General features: G+C 38.5%; 1 protein-coding gene across 1 annotated transcript; it reads right to left on the reverse strand.

The window, feature by feature from the left end:
• Positions 1–898: 898 nt before the first annotated feature.
• On the reverse strand, positions 899–4,419 carry LOC149028807 (beta-glucosidase 18-like). Its single transcript, XM_089163331.1, has 12 exons — positions 4,288–4,419; positions 4,148–4,214; positions 3,981–4,039; positions 3,832–3,907; positions 3,673–3,747; positions 3,468–3,555; positions 3,113–3,365; positions 2,722–2,837; positions 2,347–2,611; positions 1,814–1,919; positions 1,420–1,528; positions 899–1,118 (listed from the first exon to the last, which is right to left on the reverse strand). The coding sequence occupies exons 1-12, from the start codon at positions 4,417–4,419 to the stop codon at positions 899–901; spliced, it is 1,566 nt and encodes a 521-aa protein (XP_089019457.1).
• Between the last annotated feature and the right edge of the window lie 19,409 nt (positions 4,420–23,828).

Here is a 23,828-nt window from a genome sequence, read left to right on the forward strand (position 1 = left end):
CTTATCTCTTTACTATTTACCTTTTGTCAGAGTTAAGACCTGTAATTGTGGAAAAAAAAAAAAAAAAACTAAACCGTTTTATTCAAAAAAAAGAGGTGTTGATAACTAGTGGGGGTTTTCTCAATTGGGAACCAATATCACCTAAAAAAATTTCAAAATAATGTAGTTTAGTGAAAAACCAAATTGTTCGATTTTGTTCATTTATTTATTTCAAAATAAATGAAGTTTAATAAGTGGGACCAAATTGGATTTGGATTTTGCTCATTTCTTTAATTCAATATAGATGAAGGTTTTGGAAGCAAAAAAATTTCAAATTATAATTTCTTTTTCTCCTTTGTTGCCACAGTTGGAAACCAAATCGGATTTGGATTTTGCCCATTTCATTAATTCAAAATAAATGAAGTTTAGGGTAAAATGACATTTAATATGGTTTTATAAATGGGGTAGCATCGCCTTTTGATTTCTTAATTTTAATGAAGGGCAAATTAGACATTACATATTCAAATTTAACGGCAACTTAACACCGTTATAAGGAAGGGGGCAACAGTAATTTGGAAAGAACGAGGGTTTTATTAGTAAGAAAATCAAACTATAGGGGGCAACAGAATTATCCCAAAAAAAAATGTACCATAATAGTGTGAAGAAATTTTCAATATTTCAAGTGTCCTTTTTTTTTTTTTTATAAATGAATATAAAACAATTAAAATTTTTCTATATATTTTTTTTTTTTTTCCCCTCCTTTTTCCCCCCACCCTTTATTAAATATACCCCACTTCTAAATTACCAAAAGAAGAAAAATCCAAACACCCCCTATATAGCATGGGATATTGATTTACAATCATAACAGAATGTTTCATGCGACAAATAACTAAAATTGTTGAATAGGACACGCATGTGGCTACGAAAGTGGATGCCATGGTCTTCGATGATTTGCCTTCAATTTTGACGTCTTCACTCCATCAAGAAATTGCTTATACCATATTGCAGATAGTTTGGGCGTTCTTTCTAATGTGTTAAAATTAACATGGTAAATTCCAAATCGCAAACTATACCCATATATCCATTCAAAGTTGTCAATGAGAGTCCAAATGAAATAACCTCTTACATCAGCACCATGCCTACAAATACAAGCACACATATGTAAGTGAGCCAAATTTTCCTTAAGCCATTGTCTTTTGTTGGTTTAGGGTGATTGGGTGAACCTTTTACGATACATGAAGGAAATCTCTCTCTTGATGGACTTTATATATTGTGAAATCAAATTTTAGAGCACTTGAAATTAAATAATAAAATAAAAAGAAAATCCAGGTTTAGTTTCTCTAGGGTTAGACTTATTCATCTAACAAAACTTTAGGTTTAGTCTAGCCAAGATTAAATATGTTCAACACAACTCAACCAATAGTGGTAAGAAATATGTACCTCATGGCTCTTGTAACAGAAGCCAGGTAGCAAGTTAGGTATTCTACCCTCGCTGTGTCATTTAGGAATTCCTCTGTAGGATCATCTTTATTGCTTGCCCGTGAATATCCTGCAAAGTATGTAGTAATTCTTGTAAATCATCAAAAACATCTACAGAAGTCAATAAACTTTGGGGAGATCTCCTCTAAATGTATATATGCTATGTGCCTTAGAGCTAGTTTAGTGCATCTACAGTGTTTTCTTTTCTTGGTTGGGGAGGGGGGGGGGGAGTGCAGCTAGCTTCAAAATGAAGTAACTACTTAAGCATGTAGCAATAACAATTGCTAGAACTAGAAAACATGGATATAAAATTTATATTTGGCAAATAAAAAACATGCATAATTGGAGGAAATACCATTTTCTGTGATGAACATTGGAGTGTTATTATATCTTTCTTTGTAGTAAGTAATGACATTCTCCATTCCATAAGGAACTACATATAAATAATCCTGCATTCCTGTCTGTAAGGGAGGAAATTAAAATAAGCAAGTTCATGTCGAACAACAATAAAATTACTACAGGAACATTCTTCTCCTGTGGCTTCACATGGAAAGCAAAACCAATACATTCTCATATTGGATGTGAGTAGCTTGATGTAGAGACTTATAAAGTATTTGAACACTCTCTCCTTAACAGCAAGTTTTAAGCATGAGTTGTATTGTAGGTCTGAACAAAATGGTACCAAAACCAGGTTATAGCAAATCAAATCTCAATGTGTCTCCAAGCATAAAACGTAAAAACTCTATTTGATAAATAGCTCATTATGGAGACCAGGTACTTTAGCACCCTCTCCTTGGTGCCCAGTCTTTTGATAAATAACAGCAACAATACAATAAGACCTCTTAAAAAGAAACCAGAAAATATATTAATTCATTAAATTTTTTTTACCTGAACTCCAATGGGAATGCCATCTCTTTCTCCAGTAATTTGTGCAAAAGTATCCCATTGAGGTAGGAAAGGATGAGAATTACTAAGGTTGCACTGAGCGAACAAGCAGTCACGAGCATATTGAGTTGCGTAATGATTAATTCCGATGAAATCCAATTTGCTTTTTAATTTTTCTTTATCATCCAGTGAAAATGTTGGCAATCTTGAACCCAATATTTGACGCATTTCAGGTGGATAGTCACCATAGATTATTGGATCCAAGAACCTAAAAACACCAAATAAATATATTTCAGTTTGAGAAAAAAATAGTACAGGCATATTGTTAGAAAACAATCTAAGCGTATAAAAGCCTAATTTATAAGAGCTTTTCCTTACCACGCATTCTCAAAAGCCATAGCCCGTTGAGCTGCTAAACGATCTGTAGGAGTATCTTTGAATGGTACATACCAAGGTGAGTTCATTACTATTCCGATCATACCCCTTTGATGGGCCTTGCATTTAATGGTAAGAAAATCCTGAGTTATTACTTGAGTTTGATGAAATACAAATTCATCCAAAAAAAGAGAGAGAAAATCTTGACTGGTGAAGATAATTTCTTCGCCATGGATTTTGATAAGAAATATACTCGTGGAAGTTCTAATAAAGTAATAAACATAGGCAAGGCTTTCAACTAGGATTCTTTTCATTTGCAGATGATGAATATTTTTCTCTATCAATGAAGATTTACATACCCAATTTCCAAGTAAATAATATATTAGACTTGTACCTGATAACTATTCTTATATATGTTAGCTGCAGTGGCATGCGATAATATGATATTGTGTGCAGCAATATATGGTTCCATAGCTGAATCCCCAGATTGGCAACTTCCCAATGGACTAGAGCAACGGTTTGGAGGGAAAACTCCCATAAGGTAAGAAAATTTCACCATAACATTTGGTTCATTGAATGTGTTCCAGTACTTCACTCTATCACCAAAAGCTTTGAAACATATTTCTGCAAAATATCCATAATCTTGCCTGTAATATAAACAATCATAATAAGTATAATAATCATTAATTATTCATGTCTTTTGATCAAATGAACAATGAGGAATATTATAATAAAAAAAAAAGACCTACTGTATTAGTGGACTTAACCATGACCCATATCGGTCTTCAAGTTCTTGAGGAATATCAAAATGGTTTATTGTAACAAATGGTTCAATTCCTGTTTGAATTACAAAAAATCAATATAAATTTATGTTAGGAGAACTAGTAACTAATATTGTATCCATGCATTATTAATCTCTGTAGCAGTAATCTTAATGAGTTCAATTTAATTAACCTCTGAGCAAGAGTGCATCAATCAGCTTGTTGTAAAATTCAATTCCAGTCGGATTAACTTCTCCAAATCTACCACCTGAATTGATCAGACGTTCATGTGAAAGTTCTTTCTTTTAAGTGATGGAAATGAAACAATATATGGTACTAAAGAATAACTTACTTGGGAGAATTCTGGACCATGAAATGGAGAATCTATAAGAGTTTACTCCCAAACCATGCATCAACTCCACATCTTCCTGTTTAGAAGTGAGAAATTCTTGAGCTGGGATAAAAAAGAACAATCTATTTTTAAGTGTTTCTTTTGGTTACCATGTATCGATGGTAGTCATCAGCTGCAACATTTCCAGTGCTTCCATCTGCTATTTTTCCTTTAATAAAAATTGGAAAGACAAACAGTGCTCTATCAGTAAAAAAAAAAGTCTTTTTTGCTTTCCTTTTCTGTAGCATAAATCCAGTTAAAATCATTGTAAGAAAACCTGGTAAGTGAGTGAAGACATCCCAGTTGCTGAGGCTTTTGTTACCTGCTAAGTAAGCACCCTCTATCTAGGAAAAAGAAAGAAAAGATGAGATCATGAGGAAACTAATTTTATTACCTGCAGTGACGCTTTCTCATTACCTGGTAAGAAGACGTAGCAGTTCCAAATAGGAAAGAGGAAGGGAATTGGCTTCGGTCCACAGCACAGCTAATGACTGATGAGATCAGTTGAAGAAACCCAACAGAGACTACCAAGAATGCTTTCTGCTTCATCTTTCAATGCTTCTCAGGATATACACAATAAAGAGATGCTTTGAAATCCTGACTCACATAGAGTATATATAGTACAACATTGAACCTAACCACAAAAAGCTGATGATGCTAATGCCCTTCCACCACACATTTTAGTGGGGTGGTCGGACACTGATAAGTTGTATCCCCTTGAACGTATGAATAGGGAAGGAGACACGGGGCAAAGTTATACATTACGGGTTACGTAGAGATTGAATCTTTAAAGAACCCGATTTTAGACAAGTGGATCCATCAATAATGGACAGCTGATTAGGTAAGATTTGTATTTCTCTCTAACAGCATCTTCTTAGTTATACACTAAGTATTTAGAGGGATGGGATAGCTACCAAGAACCATCACCCTCATTGTTTATACATATGAGTGACATGACAAATCAACTTTGATGTTGATGGGGCACAATCATGGCATGATACATATAGCACTATGTTTTGTTCTTTTGTCAATTAGGTTTTTCAGTATATTGTGTTTGTAAGATATAAGTAATCTACAATAAATTTTGAGATGAAGAGTTTTTTCAAAAAATATATTGAAATTTCTTGTCCTCAAGATGGTGGACATGGATAATTTTTTTTCTTTTTTTCAATCTAATAGGAGCAAAACTGATATCAACTTTAGTTTCCTTTATAATGGTTTCCAAAATCTAAGTCTAGGCGTAGAATATTTGGTGACATTTTATATTCTTTGGGGGACAAGAAATTATTATTGCTAGTTTGGCATATTTTAAGTGCGCTATCAAAACTTAACCCAAATCAATGAATTCAATAAAAACCATCTAAAAGAATGTAGATTGAATCAAATCGAAACATTATCATCTGGGCCAACTTGCATGCATCTTAACTACATTCTCAGAAAGATAATTTACATAATTATTTAAATATATGGCAAGGCTTTGCCCCGACACAAAAAAAGATTCAAACTCTAAACTTCATATTATAAAGTGTTGATTTTTACCAACTGAGTCAACCCTATAAGGTTGTGAAATATACTTATTTCAATATTATGCCCCTACTTGTTGGCTGGCCACCCTTTATTTGGAATCAAGAAACCAAGACTTTTAAGACCTTAGAACCGTGATTCTCAAGGTACCAAAATTTAATGTGTCAGATTTTCTAGGTGTATGTAACAAATTTAAACACACAAAATAGTCAATTCATTATCTTGATAAGATGTGCATTGAAAATTCAAAAAAATATGCATTCATTAGAACCAATGAATGATTAAAAGCACCATAGATTGTGGCATCATGCATGTTCATAATAATTCATTGTACCAAAGAACTCACACCCTATCCTTTCATCTGTCCATCAGTTTGTATAATATAGACATAGTTAAGATAATGAAGAATCGAAATTATACGATTAAGATATTGGAAAATAATCAAAATCAATCTACTACATAAATCTATTTGATATGTAAATTTCTGACATGTAAATTTACAGTTACCATATTATTAATCATCAAGGTTATTTTTCTTTAACCTATTATGTTTGGTACATATTATATATTCGATATGTAGATTATACTTTCATTGTAAATAAAGAAGATTACTAAGAGAAGTTTTCTATCACTCTTCTAATCTAAAGTTGCTTGATCATCTAACAATCATGATTAGATATTACAAATATTCACATAGAGTTAAATTTTGGCTTTGACTAATTGCTTTTAATTCAGATAGATTATGTGATTGAGTTAGGAGGAATATGTTAGGTTTACACCTAGAAGTTAGGAAAGGTCATCTATTTTCATCTGGAAAATTTTGCATAACAGAGTCTCAACACCTGCTAAAGAATAAAGGATGTAAAATATCAACGAGAATGAGGTTTTTTAAGGTTTGAGTGTCACAAAAAAGAGGGATTGGCTGCTTCAAATGAACACCAAAATCTTGAAGGAGCGAAGTTAACCAAATTAGCTCGCAAGTGGCCATTGCCATGGCTCGATATTCCGCCTCGGCAGAGGATCGAGAAACTGTATGTTGTTTCTTAGTCTTCCAAGAGATAGGGCTAAAACTAAGAAAAACACAGTAACCGGTGGTGGAGCGGCGAGTCATGGGACAACTGGCCCAATCAGAGTCGCAAAAAACACGAAGTGATAAGGTGCTATTAGCTGGAAGTAAAATACCCTGGCCAGGTGAGTTGTGAAGGTATCGAAGAAGGCGAGTTGCAGCGTCCATATGTGGTTTGCGAGGTTGGTGCATAAACTGGCTAAGAATGTTGACAGTGTGCACAATATCTGAACGAGTGATGGTGAGATAAATCAACCGTCCAATCAAACGACGATAAGATGCAGGTTCAGGAAGGATTCACCATCGGAGTCCATAAGCTTGAGATTTTGTTCCATTGGAAATGAAGTTGGGTGAGCACCAGTAAAGCCGACATCTGATAATATATCCAAAGTGTATTTTTGTTGATTGAGGAAAATACCTTTTTTGTGAGCGAGCCAGTTCAAGACCAAAAAAATATTTCATGGGGCCAAGATCTTTGATACGAAATTGTTGGTGAAGGAAACTCTTTAAGGTGGAAATCGCCAAAGCGTCAGAACCAGCAATAAGGATGTCATCCACATATACTAATACAAAGATGGTTGGATTCCCGTAGCCCCTAGAAAAGAGGGAATAATCTGCAGTCGATTGAATGAAGCCCACACTCATTAAGGCAGTAGAAAATTTGGCAAACGATTTACGAGAAGCCCGCTTTAAACCATAGAGAGATTTGTGGAGGCGGCAAACAACGTTCTCCCCCTTACGATGATAACCAGGAGGTAGAGTCATATATACTTCTTCGTCAAGATCACCATGCAAGAAGGCGTTATTAACATCAAGTTGATGAAGTGACCAATTTTTAATTGAGGCAAGAGCAAGCAAGACGCGTACAGTAATGAGTTTGGCCACAGGAGCAAAAGTCTCATGAGTATCGTTTAATTTTGTAGACCCATTTACAACCAATGGCTTTCTTTTGAGGCGGCAAAGGAACAAGTGACCAAGTGTTATTGGTTTCAAGAGCCTCAATCTCTGACTGCATGGCATCTTTCCAGTCAGGTGACAACATTGCTTTGGCAAAGCTAGTGGGTTCTTCAGAAGAGGAAAGAGACCTGATAAACTTAAGATGAGAAGGTGAGACCTTTTTATAAGATATAGAAGAATCAAGAGGAAAGAGTTTACCGGCATCCGAAGAAGATGATGTGGCGTGAGTAGCCGAGCATATGTAGTCCTTCAAATGGGAGGGGGGATTATGCGACCGGGTGGAGCGATGTGGCAACAACACAACTGGAGGTGGGGAAGGGTTGTGTGGTGGGGTTGGCGGGTCTAATGGTGGAGATGGGAAAATTGGGTTGGTTGGGATGGAGGAGGATTCAAAATCAGGAACTGGAACTGGGAGGGTAGGGTTAATTGATGAAGGGGAAGTCTTTAGGTGGTAAGGAAAAATATGTTCAATAAACACAACGTCTCTACTTGTGTAAACCTTGTGAGAAGTGAGATCAAAAATTTTATAACCTTTTTGAGCAAAAGGGTATCCAAGGAAAATTCTTGGAGAAGCACGGGGGTCAAATTTGTGCTTGATGGTGGAATGATTGTGTCCATAGCACAAACAACCAAAAGTACGAAGATGAACATATGTGGGGGTTTTATTAAAAAGAAGTTCAAAAGGAGTTTTCTATTTTAAAAGTTTGGTAGGCAACCTGTTAATAATGTGTGTGGCTGTAAGAATGCAATCACCCCAAAAATCTTGTGGAAGATTGGCCTGAAATAAAAGGGCCCGACCAACATTGAGTAGGTGCCGGTGTTTGCGTTCAACAACACCATTTTGTTGTGGTGTGTCAACACAACTATGTTCATGGATAACTCCATGGTTGGAAAAAAAATGAGGTGGTGGAGTGATTAAAAAATTCACGAGCATTATCAGTGCGGATTTTTTTTATTTGAAAATTGAATTGAGTTTTAACCATTGCAAAAAAATCATGCAAATAAGACCAAGTGTCAGATTTGAAGTTCATTAGAAAAACCCAAGTATAGCGAGAATAGTCATCCACAATAGTCAAAAAATATTTAGCACCACATATAGAAGGAATATAATAAGGATCCCAAACATCGCAATGTATTAAATCAAAAGAAGATGAAGTGGAAATTGAGCTAGATGGGAAAGGTAGCCGGGTTTGTTTTGCCAAAGGGCAAATAGTGCAAACATATTTATTAGAAACTGAAATTGAAGAATTAAAACGTGATAAAGAATTAATAATGTTGTGAGATGGGTGGCCTAAGCGCCAGGGCCACACATCAAAGGAGTGGGAATGAGTGGATGAGGCTGCAATAATGGAGGGAAGCAACTCCAAATAATATAAGCCATTATGCTCTTTACCCAATCCAATCATCTTCTTCATTGGTAAGTCCTGAAAGACGCAATGATGAGGAAAAAATGTTACCGAACAATTGAGAGCTTTAGTGATTTGACTAACAGATAATAAATTAAAACGGAATGAAGGAACATATAAGACATTATTAAGAGAGATGGAAGGGGTGGGGGTGCAAGTCCCTAAATGGGACACAAGGGTTGTTTCACCATTGGGTAATGTAATCAGAGATGTATAAGGAACCACCGTATCAGTGTTAAAGAATTGTAACTTAGAAGTCATATGAAAATTTGCCCCAGAATCAATAACCCATGGGGAAGGGGAATTACCTGCAGCATTTGCTAAAGGAGTGGGATTACCCGATTCGATCAATGCCAATAATTGATGATACTGTGCCGAAGTAAAGGAGGGGGCAGAATTTGTTCCTGGGTTGATGGCAGCAAAGGATCGAGCAGAGAGTCCAGGTGATGTTGATTTAATTTTTGTATTGTTGCTCTTGGGAGGATAATCGTGTTTCTTAAAACAACGGGAATCTGAATGGCCATCCATGCCACAAAAATCACAGTGATACATAGGCTTGTTACCATTTTTAGAATGTGTACGAGGAGCAGTGGCTGCAAGGGCAGATTGATGCAATGATGGATTCGGTAACTCATGGAGGGAGCGATGACGCTCCTCTTGCAATCGAAGAGAATAAGCACGATTGATCTTAGGCAAGGGTTCCATCAAAAGGAGTTGACTTCGAACAGAAGAATAAGAATCATTAAGGCCCATTAAAAATTCAAGTAAGCGATCTTGTCGTTGAAGATCAGTGTGTTTTGACAAAAGACCACAAGTGCAGGGTGGGAAAGAGTTGTATGAGTCGACTTCATCCCAAAAACCCTTGAGAATAGTATAATAAGATGCTAAAGAAGAGGTTCCTTGACGATGATTAGAAATGCTACGTCGGATCTCAAAAATTCGAGGAGCATTTTTTTGAGAAAAACGATCACGAAGATCATCCCAAACCTCTTGGGCAGTAGAGATGTAAAGAATGCTATTAGCAATATCAGGTGAGAGAGCATTTAGCAACCAAGAAAGGACCATGCTGTTGCATTGTGTCCATGCGTGAAGTTCCAAAGAATCAGCGGCGAGTTTAGGTAAGGAGCCATCGATAAATGCAAGCTTATGTTCGGCCTCAAGAGCCATCCGCATTGCACGATTCCAAGTGGGATAATTATCGCCGCGTAAAAGCTGCGTGACGAGTATAGCACCAGGATTATTCGAATGATGTAGAAAATATGGAGAAGAACCATCAAAGTTGATGGAAACAGCATTAGTGGAAGCAACAGCAACTGTAGCAAGAGCATTGATAGATGGATCCGTCATTGTAAAGGCAGCGGAAAGAAAACAACAACGTAGGGATCGTTGACTGCTCTTGAAAAAAAAATAGCATCACTTGAAAAGGTCTGGATCGTCCTAAACTGATACCATGTTAAGATGATTTTGTGTAGGAGTGATTTTGTATTACTTCTTCATGTATATATATAATACAATCAAGTAAAGAATAAAATAAATGTAACATGCTATACATAAGGAAAGAAATTATTTGCAATGGTCATATAATCTAAGATCTCCAACGGTCATATTTTCCAAAGATCTCCAACGGTCATATGATGGCTAATAGAGATCAATGATGTTTCACCAAAAAAAAAAAAAATCAATGATGCACAGTATCCTTTACTAGATTGTGAATTCTGCAAACAGGTCTGGTCGCATCTTACACCAACTCGTTGATATACAAATGATTCACTTCAATCACAAGTAAAAGAGATGATTCTAAGAGAAGGAAAACAAAAAGAGGAAAGCATGAGATGTATTTTTACATCTGAGCGTCTGGTTAATTTGGGAAATCACAATCAAGTTATTCATAATTGCAAATCATAGAATTCATGGAAAATTGCAAGAAGTTGTTTGATCTTAACTGAGGATTATATGAAAAGGACTACAAAAGATGCTAGATTTAGAAGGTAAAAGAATGATTAAATGGGTAAGGTTGGTTCACGGTTCTTGTTTTTTGGACCAAGTTTCTAAGAATCAAGCTGGTTTTGGTGGAATCATGAGAGACCACTTGGGTCGAATGTTATTTTGTTTTCATGAAGGGTGTGGAGAACAATCATTGTGGTAGAGCCAATGGCAGATGACTCGAATTTGGGCTCTAGATATTATCATTGAAGGAAATATCAGGATGCTATAGATCTTCTTGTTCATCCATAGAGGGAACCTTGCTAGAAAATAAGACCATTATTTTTCCTAAAAGATTAAGACCATTATGTGTAAAGTCCTCCTCATTAATGGAGGGATCATGTTTGTTGACAAACATGTGGAAAGGATTTCCTCTCAGCCACTATATTTGACTATGTGAGAGAGGAAATCTCTCCTTTCTCTCTCTCTCCTAATCTCTAAATCACATGGAGACAACTCCATTAATATGGACGGTAAGTCCTTTGACAAAATGGCAAGGGAGATAAGGCAACGTCCATTCTTCCTTTTCCTCTCCAACTATAAATAGGGGTGGGGAGGTTTGCTTGATTGCAGAGAAGTGAAGAGAGGCAAGCAAGCCAAGTGAAGGTAAGGCAAGTGTGGGAACACTCTTCTAGAGTAGAGAGTGTGAGTTGAGAGAGGGTGTACAAGGGTATCCAGTTTTGGATACAAGGTTGGGTTTGGTTGTAAATCCAAGCACTGTACAAGTGTTGTATTTCAACTCTCTCATAGTGAAGGTCCCATTACGCCCGTGGATGCAGGCAAAGCCGAACCACGTATATTGTTGTGTCAGTGCTTCCTTTGTGATTATTTCCTTCGTTATATTTCACGTGGGTCCCACACAAGCACTATTCACAAATACATTTTTGTATTGTTTTTCTCTCGTCGATCTTTTACACAGGAGGGAAAATAGTGAACCGTCTATCGGTCTTTTTCCCAACAAGTGGTATCGAGCCTGGTTCGCGTGGACTCGTCGTAAAAGATGTCGATGGAGGCAAGCGCCGTAGGACGGATTATCAGCTTGAACGGGAGCAACTGGATGATATGGAAATCCAAGATGGAAGATTTGCTATATTGCAAAGACTTGTATGCTCCCATAGAAGGTGCATCGCCAAAACCAGAAAGCAGATGTCCGAAGCGGAATGGAAAGTCCTAGATCAAAAAGCCTTTGGCTTCATACGCCAATGATTAGATGATTCTGTTTATCATCACGTTTCCACAGAAAATTCGGCGCATTCACTATGGAAAAAGCTAGAAGGTTTGTATGAGAGAAAATCTGCTTGCAACAAGGCATTCCTTATCAGGAGACTTGTAAATCTCAAATACAAGGAAGGGAGCTCTGTGGCAGCACACTTAAATGAGGTACAAAGTATTGTTAACCAACTCAGTTCTATGAAAATGACACTTGATGAGTTGCATGCTTTGTTATTGTTAAGTTCGCTACCAGAAAGCTTGTCACATCCTCCCAGCCGGTACCCTATCTGGCATACCCGAGAGTGTGATCCACAGCCCGAAGATCAGGTATCGAGTAATCAACCTCCCACATAAACAATAACATAATCATGAACAATAACAATAAAAGTGCGGAAGATAAACCATAGATCCAAATAAGGAAAGAATGAATCATATATAAATCGAGTACTAGATATAATCGAGTAGTGTCAAAACAGATAAGTAAAGTGAGGCAAAATCCCACTCTACAACCAGCTGGAAAAGTAGTTCTAAAAGAGAATAGGCAAGACAGAATCTAATCCCAAAGAGCAAGTACAATGGGTAACTAAATTGTTCCACTTTATAGACAACATCCCTATAAGTATAAATCTCATAAACAAGCACAAGGGCGCTTCCACTCAATGGTCGGACTAAGCATCGTACGGAGCATAACCACTCGCGGGATCTTCGATGTAATTGTTGTAACCGCAATCACCTTCCCGGAGATATGCCTCTTCGCCTTGCGCTTCTTCATAGGGACCGTCATAATATTCAAGACACTGCAAAATAGTCTTACAAACATTGTACAATAAAGGAATGAGTTTCAAAGAAACTAAGTAAGGCAGTTAAATCCATAATAACATAAATGGCAGGATTTCAGAACAAACATAAATGCAATATGGTATGAGACAAGCAATGAATGAATGAATCTAACTCTATGTATGCTGGTCTCTATTGGCAGACATGCTTTAAGTCATAGCACCGTACTTCTTTAGGAAGGTCTCAATCACTCATCATCAGTTGGTAATGGGTCCGGCATCCCTCGGGACATTCTATGGCTGGGGGTTAAGTCACCACTCTCTCACATCACCATTGGTCTAAGTACCGGGGCATGTCAGGGTAAAACCTAGCCAAATGCAAGTCTTCTACTTAGTTACATCAAGTCAGATCCAGATACGTCCATTCCTCGTCCCTGACGATCCTTTCCGGTATCCTTCACACTAGAGTCCTCATAGTCCCTGACTACGGACTCATCAACCCTATTGATCATCCACATATGGTAAACGGGAAGCTCTCACGTCCTCTCACGGGTTGGTTACCGGTCTTGAGCGCTCGTGAGCCCAAGTCTAACCATATGCAACCCTACCAAGAAATGGCCTCCACAATGTGATTCCTGTCCTCTGACGGGTTGGTTACCGGTCTTGAGCGCCCATGAATCCCCATTGCTACCACGGGTCGTTCGGTCTCAATAGGGTCTGACATAACAGGACATCCTAGCCAAACACTACTAGACAATCCTAGATATGTCATCCAACAGTTTAGGAAGGTGTCCATAGGGCATCTCCGGAAACATCCCATAATATTCCCGTAGTAGTCCAAGGACAGAAGTGTCAAAAGGACACCTCTCCTTTCCAAACCATACTTAAGCATACACATGCATCAATTCATATCATCACATATATGGTAACTTCATATATGGAAAGAAATCAATAATTACAATCACTTTGTATATAATTGGTAAGTAAATCATACATGAGTCAATTCAATATGAATAAGTAATGCTACTGTAATCAAAGTTATGCAACAGTAGTATATCATTGTAAGAATCTAATTAAGGAAACAAATCAATGATATTCAAATATAGAAACTAGATTCATGCTATCTATGTTGTTAAAGAAGTAACCATCCTTACCTTTTATAACTCGCAAAGGAATCCTAAGAAATCAAGTAAGATCTTGGCAAACTTGAGAAGAAGGTCCTAAACAAGTGTATACAACATATTAGGAAAGATCCCTAACAGAAAAGATACCAAAACATCCAACACAGACCAATTCTGGAGTTGCTGTACTCATTGGTCGAGTGGATTGGTCGATCCGGTCCAACGACCAATCAACGACCAATGCAGACAGTAGCCTAAAAAAAACAGAGTTTTAAGATATAAAATCCGAATTTGGTGGTTTAAAAGGGTACTAATCAAGGGGTAAACTACATCAGTAGTATCCTAACATATAGGGGGTCTCAAAACACTAATCCAATCAAGCCATCAAGATCCAAATTAGGAAACAAAAAGTTACCATAATTAGATCAACCATGGATCTTGAAGAATTCAAGATAGAAATCAAAGACAAGAACAATAGGAGAATGGATCATTGCTTCAGGTAAAGGTATCATGAAAAGCATACTTAGATCTTCAAGAAAATAGACCTAAGAGTATAAATCTAAATAAGGAAACAAAACCTACCATATATGTAACTATCATGATTCGTGAAGAAAACATGGTATGGTAGAAGAGAAACAACTAGAGATTGATAGATCATGGATCATGAAAAGAAAACACAGCAATTGACTACTAACATGATCAATATAGAAGATCCAAGGAGATTAGCATTCAAATCAGAAGTTAAACAAAGACTAGATCATGGTTTGATCATGATTCCTTCAAAAGCTTGCAATGATCATGGTTAAGATCATTGTTCTAGCCATTAATCCTTAGGATGATCATGAGAGACAAGTCCAGAGATGTTTGCAACAGAGAATGCAGCATCTCCTCTACTGTCTCAACTCAAAAAGGAAAGAAAAACAGAGATGGAGGAGAAGAAGAGAGTGTAGACATACCTTTGATGCAAAAGGAAGAGTTTCGACGAAGATCCGTCAAGAAAATCACCAAGGATGCAAGGGAGATGACTTGCAGAGGTCTTTGGTTCGTTCCAAAGAGTTTGGAGGCAGCAAATACGAAGTAGACTCGAGATTGGACTTAAATAGAGCAAGCAAGACCTAATTGCCAAAGACAGCAACCATTGGTCGAGTGGATTGGTCGATCGGGTCCAACGACCAATCGATCGACCAATGTCCGACAAAGAATTCCAAAACAGGGAATTGAAGACCCAGATCAAATCCAATCCTAAAGGGGTTTTGCACACATAACAAATGACTTACCTAATAGGTAGAAATGCCTTCAAACCATGATAGAGAGCACTCCAAGTCCATCAACTAATCCGATCTTCATCAAGATTCAGTTTCCATAAATAGAACTTCATCATCAACTCTCAGGGATTCAAAGCCAGACACCAAGTCCTCCACTGGGATGGCCCAAAGCTGACTTCTTACTTTACTTCGGGTCACTGGACCTACAAATAACAAGGTTTCCGGGTCAAGGTTAGGGCTGGGTTATACAAAGCTGGGAGACCTTAGTTGTATCCCTCAGTAACTCAGCTCCTGAAGGAAAGCTCACAATGGATATAGTAGCTGGAAGCCTCCTAAATGAAGAGACAAGGAGAAAATCCTCAATCTCATCTCACAGTGAAGCCCTTGTCACTGAGAAGCGGGGGAGAAGTAAAACTAGACCGCCTCATTTTCGTGAGAAATCACATGGAAGATCCAAGTCAAGAAGCAGGATCACATGCTACTACTATAAAAAGGTAGGGCATATGAAAAAAGATTGCAGAAAGCTTAAGGCACGAATGGAGAACCAAAGTGAGGACAAAGAAGACAAAGAAACCACTGCCATTAGCTCAGATGGAGACATTATCATTGTCCCAACTAGTGATGAGTTTTGCCTCACTTCTACATGCCATGACTTAGATTGGGTCATTGATTCAGGTGCATCCTTCCATGTTACCCCTTACAAAGAATTCTTTACTACTCTTGAATTAGGTGATTTTGATATAGTAAAGATGGGCAACAGTGGCATTTCAAAAATCGTGGGAAAAGGTAATGTGTGCATTAAGACAAATCTCGGATGCCAATTGGTTCTCAAAGAAGTAAGGTATGTGCCAGATCTCCGTTTAAATCTAATCTTTGCAGGAAAGCTAGATGAAGAGGGATACCATAACCATTTTGGCAATGATCAATGGAAACTCACCAAAGGATCTCTAGTGATGGCAAGAGGTAGCAAATGTTGCACTTTGTACAAAACACAAGTGCAAATATGCAAAGCAGAGGTAACTGCAGCAAAGGAAGAGTCCATTGCAGAATTGTGGCATCAAAGACTTGGCCACTTGAGTGAGAAAGGTATGCAAATTCTCACAAGAGGGAATCTTCTGCCAAACATTAAGGCTGCGTTTGTTTGCTGGAATAAAGGTGGGGTGGGAAAATTCTTGAAATAAGTTTAGATTTCTTACTTTTCCTTTAAATCCCAAAATGGTACATTGTTTGGTTGCTTGGGGTGGGAAAGTGGGAGACAAGTTTCCTTGAATCATGGAAAGTTGTCTGCTGATGTGGCAGCCCAACTTTCCCACCCCATGCCATTTTAAAACCCCACATATTTGGTGGGACTTTGTGGGAAAGTTGGGAAAAGTAAAAAGTGGGACCCACCCCTATCACTTTTCCACAAAACCCTTTCCTTTCCTTTCCTTCTCCCTCACCCCACTACACATGGGACCCACATGTTTTTTTCCCCCCCCCCCTTTGCAAACAAACGCAGTCTAAAAGGTACTCACCTAAAACAATGTGTTCATTGTTTAAAGGGAAAACAACATCGTGTTACCTTTAATAGAACTTCTTCCCAAAGAAAAAGAAAATTTTTGGAATTAGTACATTCGGATGTATGTGGTCCTATGCAAGTAAAAACTCTTGGGGGAGCTTTGTATTTTGTAACTTTCATAGATGATGCATCTAGAAAAGTGTGGGCATATGCATTAAAAACTAAGGATCACGTTTTTGATGTATTTAAAACTTTTCATGCCTCTGTTGAAAGAGAAACAGGTAAAACTCTTAAATGTGTCTGTACTGATAATGGAGGTGAGTACAATGGAGCATGGAATTCGCTATGAACAAACTATTCCAAAGACCCCACAACATAATGGTGTAGCTGAAAGGATGAACCGCACCATTATTGAAAGAATAAGATGCATGCTTTCACATGCAAAGTTGGCACGGTGCTATTGGGGAGAAGCAATGCGCACAGCCGTTCATCTAATCAACCTATCTCCATCAACCCCTCTGAATGGAGATGTTTCTCAGTGAGTCTGGAGTGGAAAGGAGGTATCCTATAACTACTTGAAGGTGTTCGGTTGCAGGGCGTTCGTGCACGTCCCAAAAGACGAACAAACCAAACTTGATGAGAAAGCAAAACAATGTATTTTCTTGGGTTATGCAATTGACAAGTTTGGTTACAGGTTTTGGGATCCAATTGACAAGAAGGTGATCAGAGCAGAAATGTGGTCTTTCTAAAAGACCAAATGATCCAATACTTTGATAAGATCGAGAAGCCTCAACCAGATAATGACGATCTTATTGACCTTGGTCCAAACACTTCACTGTCAGTGCAAGGTGAAGGGGGAGATGTTCAAGAAGGTGCCACCAATGGTGAACAAAGTGAGCAACCGGCTCATGAACCACCAGTTGAGCCTGAGTTAAGAAGATCCACCAGGCCACGACGTCAATCTACTAGGTATTCACCTAATCAGTTTGTTATGCTAACAAATGCAGGTGAACTAGAATGCTTTGAAGAAGCAAATGAAAGCAAGCATAAAGATGGGTGGTTGAAAGCTATGCAAGAAGAGATGGATTCTCCCGCATAAAAACCACACATATGACCTGGTAAAGTTACCTGAAGGTAAGAAAGCACTCGAGAACAAATGGGTGTTTAAGCTAAAAGCCCAAGAGAAAAGCTCACAACCAAGGTGCAAGGCAAGATTGGTCGTGAAGGGATTTAGGCAAAAGAAAGGTATTGACTTCGACAAAAAAATTTCACCTGTAGTAAAAATGTCTTCTATATGGGTGGTGTTAAGTTTAGCCGCTAGTATGGATTTGGAAATCCATCAACTAGATGTAAAGACGGCCTTTCTCCATGGGGATTTGGAGGAAGAAATTTACGTGGAGCAACCTGAAGGGTTTGAAGTCAAAGGTAAGGAACACATGGTCTCCAGGTTAAGAAAGAGCTTGTATGGCTTGAAACAAGCACCAAGGCAATGCTATAAGAATTTTGATTCATTCATGATGGATCATGGGTATAACAGAATAGCATTAGACCATTGTGTGTTGGTTAAGAAATTTTCTGAAGAAGATTTCATTATTCTTTTGCTCTATGTTGATGACATGTTGATTGTTGGTTAGGATGTCAATAAAATTGACAAAGTTGAAGAAACAATTGAGCAAGTCCTTTGCCATGAAGGATTTGGGAGCTGCACAACAAATCTTAGGTATGTTGTGGCTATCGAAGAAAGGTATGTGCGAAAGGTACTTGAAAGATTTAATATGAGCAAAGCAAAATCAGTAAGTACCCCCTTGGTAGTCATTTCAAGTTGAGTAGTGAACAAAGTCCCTCAACTAAAGAAGAAATGGATGAAATGAAATGCATTCCCTACTCTTCAGCAAGAGGGAAGCCCGATGTATGCCCCGGTTTGTACTAGACCCGATATTGCACATGCTGTAGGAGTTGTTAGTAGATTTCTATCCAATCCTAGAAAGGAACACTGGGAAGCAGTGAAGTGGATAATAAGATATCTTAAAGGTACTACTAACATTTCTCTATGTTTTGGAAGCCAGCCACCTATATTATAAGCATATACGAGATGCTGATTTGGCTGGAGACATTGACTCTAGGAAATCCACATTAGGATACCTAGTTACCTTTGCAAGGGGGAGCAAGTGTCATGGCAATCTAAGTTGCAAAAATGTGTGGCTTTGTAATCGACCGAAGCATAGTACATCGCTGTTGTTGAAGCATGTAAGGAGATGCTACGGATGAAGCAATTCACTCAAGAACTTGGTTTGAAACAAGAAAAGTATGTCATTCACTACGACAGCCAAAGTGCAATTCACATAAGTAAGAATCCAAGTTTGCATTATAAATCCAAACACATCCATGTGAGGTATCATTGGATACGAGATGTATTGGAACGTACGATTGCAGATTGAGAAAATCCATACTGACAAAAATGGAGCGAATATGATGACAAAGGCACTACCAAAGGGAAAACATAACTACTGCAGAAACACGGTAGGTATGATCTGTCCCTCCATATGAGTCGGAGGGGGAGTTTGTCAAGTCCTCCTCATTAATGGAGGGATCATGTTTGTTGACAAACATGTGGAAAGGATTTCCTCTCAGCCACTATATTTGACTATGTGAGAGAGGAAATCTCTCCTTTTCTCTCTCTCCTCCTAATCTCTAAATCACATGGAGACAACTCCATTAATATGGACGGTAAGTCCTTTGACAAAATGGCAAGGGAGATAAGGCAACGTTCATTCTTCCTTTTCCTCTCCAACTATAAATAGGAGTGGGGAGGTTTGCTTGATTGCAGAGAAGTGAAGAGAGGCAAGCAAGCCAAGTGAGAGGCAAGCCAAGTGAAGGTAAGGCAAGTGTGGGAACACTCTTCTAGAGTAGAGAGTGTGAGTTGAGAGAGGGTGTACAAGGGTATCCAGTTTTGGATACAAGGTTGGGTTTGGTTGTAAATCCAAGCACTGTACAAGTGTTGTATTTCAACTCTCTCATAGTGAAGGTCCCATTACGCCCGTGGATGTAGGCAAAGCCGAACCACGTATATTGTTGTGTCAGTGCTTCCTTTGTGATTATTTCTTTCGTTATATTTCACGTGGGTCCCACACAAGCACTATTCACGAATACATTTTTGTATTGTTTTTCTCTGTCGATCTTTTACACAGGAGGGAAAATAGTGAACTGTCTATCGGTGTTTTTCCCAACATTATGAACTTTAGCAGATGGTTTCAAATCAATTCAGTTCATTCATACTCTTCGTGAAGGAGATGGACCTGCAGATCGGCTAGCAAACAAAGGAGGGAAATCCCAATGGAAATTTAGGAATGATTCGATCCCCGTGTTTTTAACTTGGCATTTGTTATGCCCTAGGTTGTAAACAAAAATGTGGTTTCATCCACTGGGCTCCCAAATAACATATCCATCTATGATTTTTCCAAAATCTGCCGATCTTTGCCTGCACTAAAGACATTACTGGACTTGGTCACGTTCAACTATTGCCTCGATACAATCTCATATTCCTTCAAGATGTGGAAGATGGTGAGATCATCATCAAAGGTGGTGTTTGAGAAGACAATGATATCTTCTGCGAACATAAGGTGACTAATGTGCAGTCCTCTACAATTTTGGATCTCTGAAATGCAAGAGCCCTATGGTTTAAAGAGCAGATGGCATGAAAATGCATGCTAACATAGAATGAAGAGATAGGAGCTTAAGAGGCATGCATTCATGTCTCCACCCCCTTTGTAGGGTGATGCTTCCAATGATGGATCCATTCACTTTAAAGTGATACTCCACCATGGGCACACATTATGAAATTCAGTTCACCCATCTACCTACAAAACTAAATTTACAAAGAAGTCACTCAGAAAGGACCATTTGATCTTGTAGTAGGCTTTACTAAGGTCAAATTTCAATGTCGCCATCCCTTTCTTCTTCTTGGACTTTTTTCAAATGTTTTTTTTTTTTGGTCTTTTCTTCATAAAAGGGTTATACTTTATTAATAATTAGAGAAATAATCACACACTCTCAACCTTGCAACAATAGTTGTCCCAAATACACCAAAACTTACTAGCTCCATTATCTACAATAAAGCATGAAAGAAAGATCAACATAACAATCATGAACTAAACTTGAACCTTGGGAGTTGCATGGCATCCCACTTCGACTCACTTCGAGTACAGTCAAGCCACTCCCCTATTGGAGTAGAAGTCTGATCCTTTGCTATAAATTTCTTCAAAAAGTCTACAATCAGAGTGGCTTCACAAAAGCAATGCGAAATTCTCCAAACAATGCGCTCCAAATAACCCTTCACACCACATCATTCTGTAACACAAACCATGGGGTATGAAATGACTTCATAGCCATCACAATCGTCAGGGAGTCCGTCTCTATCCAAAGTTTTCCCATACCCAAGTCACGGGCAGGAGCCAACCCTTTCTTAAGCCCAATAAACTTTGCATAAAGACTGGTTTTAATACCCAAGTACCACCGAACAAAAGGATTTTACCCTTGCCTATAAATCACGAACCAACCAATCCACACCTGCATGTCCTAGGTTACCTTAAGGCCATTTTTTACCATCAATGTTTCAACTTGAACCACCCCCCCAGTGGGTACCCAAGTGTTGGAATTTATTAATATAATTAATAAATTAAATGCCCAAGGGCAAATCTGGAAAATCACTTTTAGGGGCGGTTACATAATATAGATTATATATTTGTAACCACCGCATTACTTGAGAGTAAGTGTGTGATTGCATTACGTAAGTTTTCTAGAAACGACGGCTCCCATCTCTCTCTCCCTCTCTCCTAGAAATGCAAGAAAGAGTTCCTTGCTTTAGATCACTCTTCCATCCTTTCTACACGGCATTTGGGTTATGAAAATTATTCCCTTTCGTAGTGATTGTGGGAATTAACCCGGTAGAGCTTTGGTGGTGGAACGAGAACGTGGATCCAGACTTACTTCCGTTGCATATACTTCATATTTGGGAAAGCGAATCTAGGTAAGGATCTTTTCCCTATCAATTATGCAATTGAAAATAACATGGAGTATTACCTACATTGGCATCAGAGTCGTGGTTCCCACGATTCTTTGTTCCTCCCCATTGTTTATTTTCATTATATGGATTCAATGGGAGGATCAAGGGTTTATGGAAACCCACGGAGAATCCAGGGTTTAATCTGAAACCCATGGGAGAATTGATAGGGTTTTGGTTCAAATCCGAGTGGGAGGATCCTTGTGAATTTCCCTAATGAAGTTTTGCATGAATTGATAATCCATGATAATTATTTTTGTTTAATATTTATTGCTGGGTTTTTTTTTTTTTTTTTTTTCATGTGTTTTGGATGATTTTTTGGGAGAAAAACGTGTTTTACCGTTTTTTGAAAAAAAAATTCATTCAAGAAAAATTGTGAAAATTTTTATTTTTTGGTCACTGTGGACCACCGTCTATTGGTCCGACAAACCACGGTGACCCGCATGTGAATTCCGTCTCGGGGAGACGGTTGTCCGTCTGGTTGCAGAAAGCTAGACGGAGAGCCGTCTCAAAATCCGTTTGAGATTTTGTCCAGTTTTGAATGTGTTTCTATTTACTGGACATCAATGGCTCGACAATCTATGTGATGTTTGAGCATTGAGGGTCTAATGGGGCCTAGTGGGAGCTAATGAGGTAGAAGTGTTCTAGGGGTGAACCACCTCATAGCACTAACATGATTGCATGTTTTATTTTAATAAAACTGTTTTTTTAATTATGGGTCTATTCTATTGATCATGTTTCTTGCATATAATGAAACTAGTGTTTAAGTCTATGTGGGTTTGCATGAGAATTTGATTGAATGTTTGTTAGCATCTCTTTTGGTTTAAATGCTTACCCCATAGGTTGACTATGCTAGTGTGATTTGTTGTTGCTTGTGTTGTGTTTTATGCTAGAGAACTCATCTATGTAATGTCTCTAGAATAAATGGCTGCTACAAAGAGCATAGTTGCTGACCTCACTAAAGGAGATAAGCTAAATGAGAGGATCTATGACCCATGGCACCGAAAGGTGCAATATCTCCTAGAAGAGCAGGATATGCTGGAAACCATAAACTAGACCATGAACCCACGTGAGGAAGGTACCACTGCACAACATCTCAGGGACGTTGAGTCATATAATGCTTGGAAGAGGAAAGACCAGGTAGCTAGGATTATAATCCTGAGCTCCATGAGGGATGACCTGATGCTTCGATTTGAGAAGCATAGGACTGCAAAGTCTTTGTGGGAGGCTGTGAAGTTCTAGTATGGAGGGACTTCCACCACAAGAGGCCGTCAGCTCGGACTCACCTTTGACGGTTATAAGATGCGCCAGGGTCACACCATGAAGCAGCATATAACCATCATGTCTAACATGATTAGTGAGTTGAGCGCATGTGGGCGCCAAAAGGCTGATGAGGAGCAAGTCTCCGCAGTCATCAAGTCATTGCCAAGGACTTTGGAGCATATGAAGATCTTCTTGACGCATGCCGATGATGTCAAGACTTTTGATCAAGCTGCCAAGCACCTTGAGCTGGAGGAAGATCGGATGTTGGCCAATGCCCCTCAATGTGAAGTACTTGCTTCAAGAAGCTAGCACTAGTAAGGGTGCGGGCTTCAAGCGCAAGAGAGAGAAAGCTCAACCTCAACAGTCCAAGCAAAGTAACCAGGGTGGGAACAAAAACAAGAGTGGCCCCAAGCGTTCAAGGGGGACTAGTGTTGGCAAGAAGAAATCACCTTTGATTTGCTTTAGTGCCAAAATCCTAGTCATTTTGCTCGTGATTGCACCGAAGCGGGAGGTATGTCTTGTGTGTTATACCTCATCTTGTTATGTAACAAGTTCTACTATGCTTGTTGAACTAAATCCTTTGTGGATTGTTGATTCAGTGCGATAGAACACATAACAAGGGAACGCTCAAGCTTCGTGGAATACCGTTGTATTCCGGATGGAAGTAGGAGACTAAATGGGGAACAGCTCAAGTGTGGAGGTTCATGGCATAGGCACATGCAGATTAGTTTTGCAAGGTGGCTGGACGGCATACCTCCATGATGTGTTGTATGATTCAGACATTCGGGGAATCTTGTTTTTGTTATTTATCTTTTTGAGACATGGTTT

This window comes from Hakea prostrata, chromosome 1 (genome assembly GCF_041222555.1).
Source record: "Hakea prostrata isolate BN-2017 chromosome 1, UWA_Hpros_2, whole genome shotgun sequence".
In the NCBI taxonomy this organism is placed as follows: domain Eukaryota; kingdom Viridiplantae; phylum Streptophyta; class Magnoliopsida; order Proteales; family Proteaceae; genus Hakea; species Hakea prostrata.

Coding starts and splice junctions, on each gene's coding strand:
- LOC149028807 (XM_089163331.1), bottom strand. CDS start 4,419: ATGAAGCAGAAAGCATTCTTGGTAGTCTCTGTTGGGTTTCTTCAACTG. Junction 3,748..3,831: donor ATGGTCCAGAATTCTCCCAA/GTAAGTTATTCT, acceptor TGATCAATTCAG/GTGGTAGATTTGGAGAAGTT. Junction 1,529..1,813: donor AATGTTCATCACAGAAAATG/GTATTTCCTCCA, acceptor CATACTTTGCAG/GATATTCACGGGCAAGCAAT.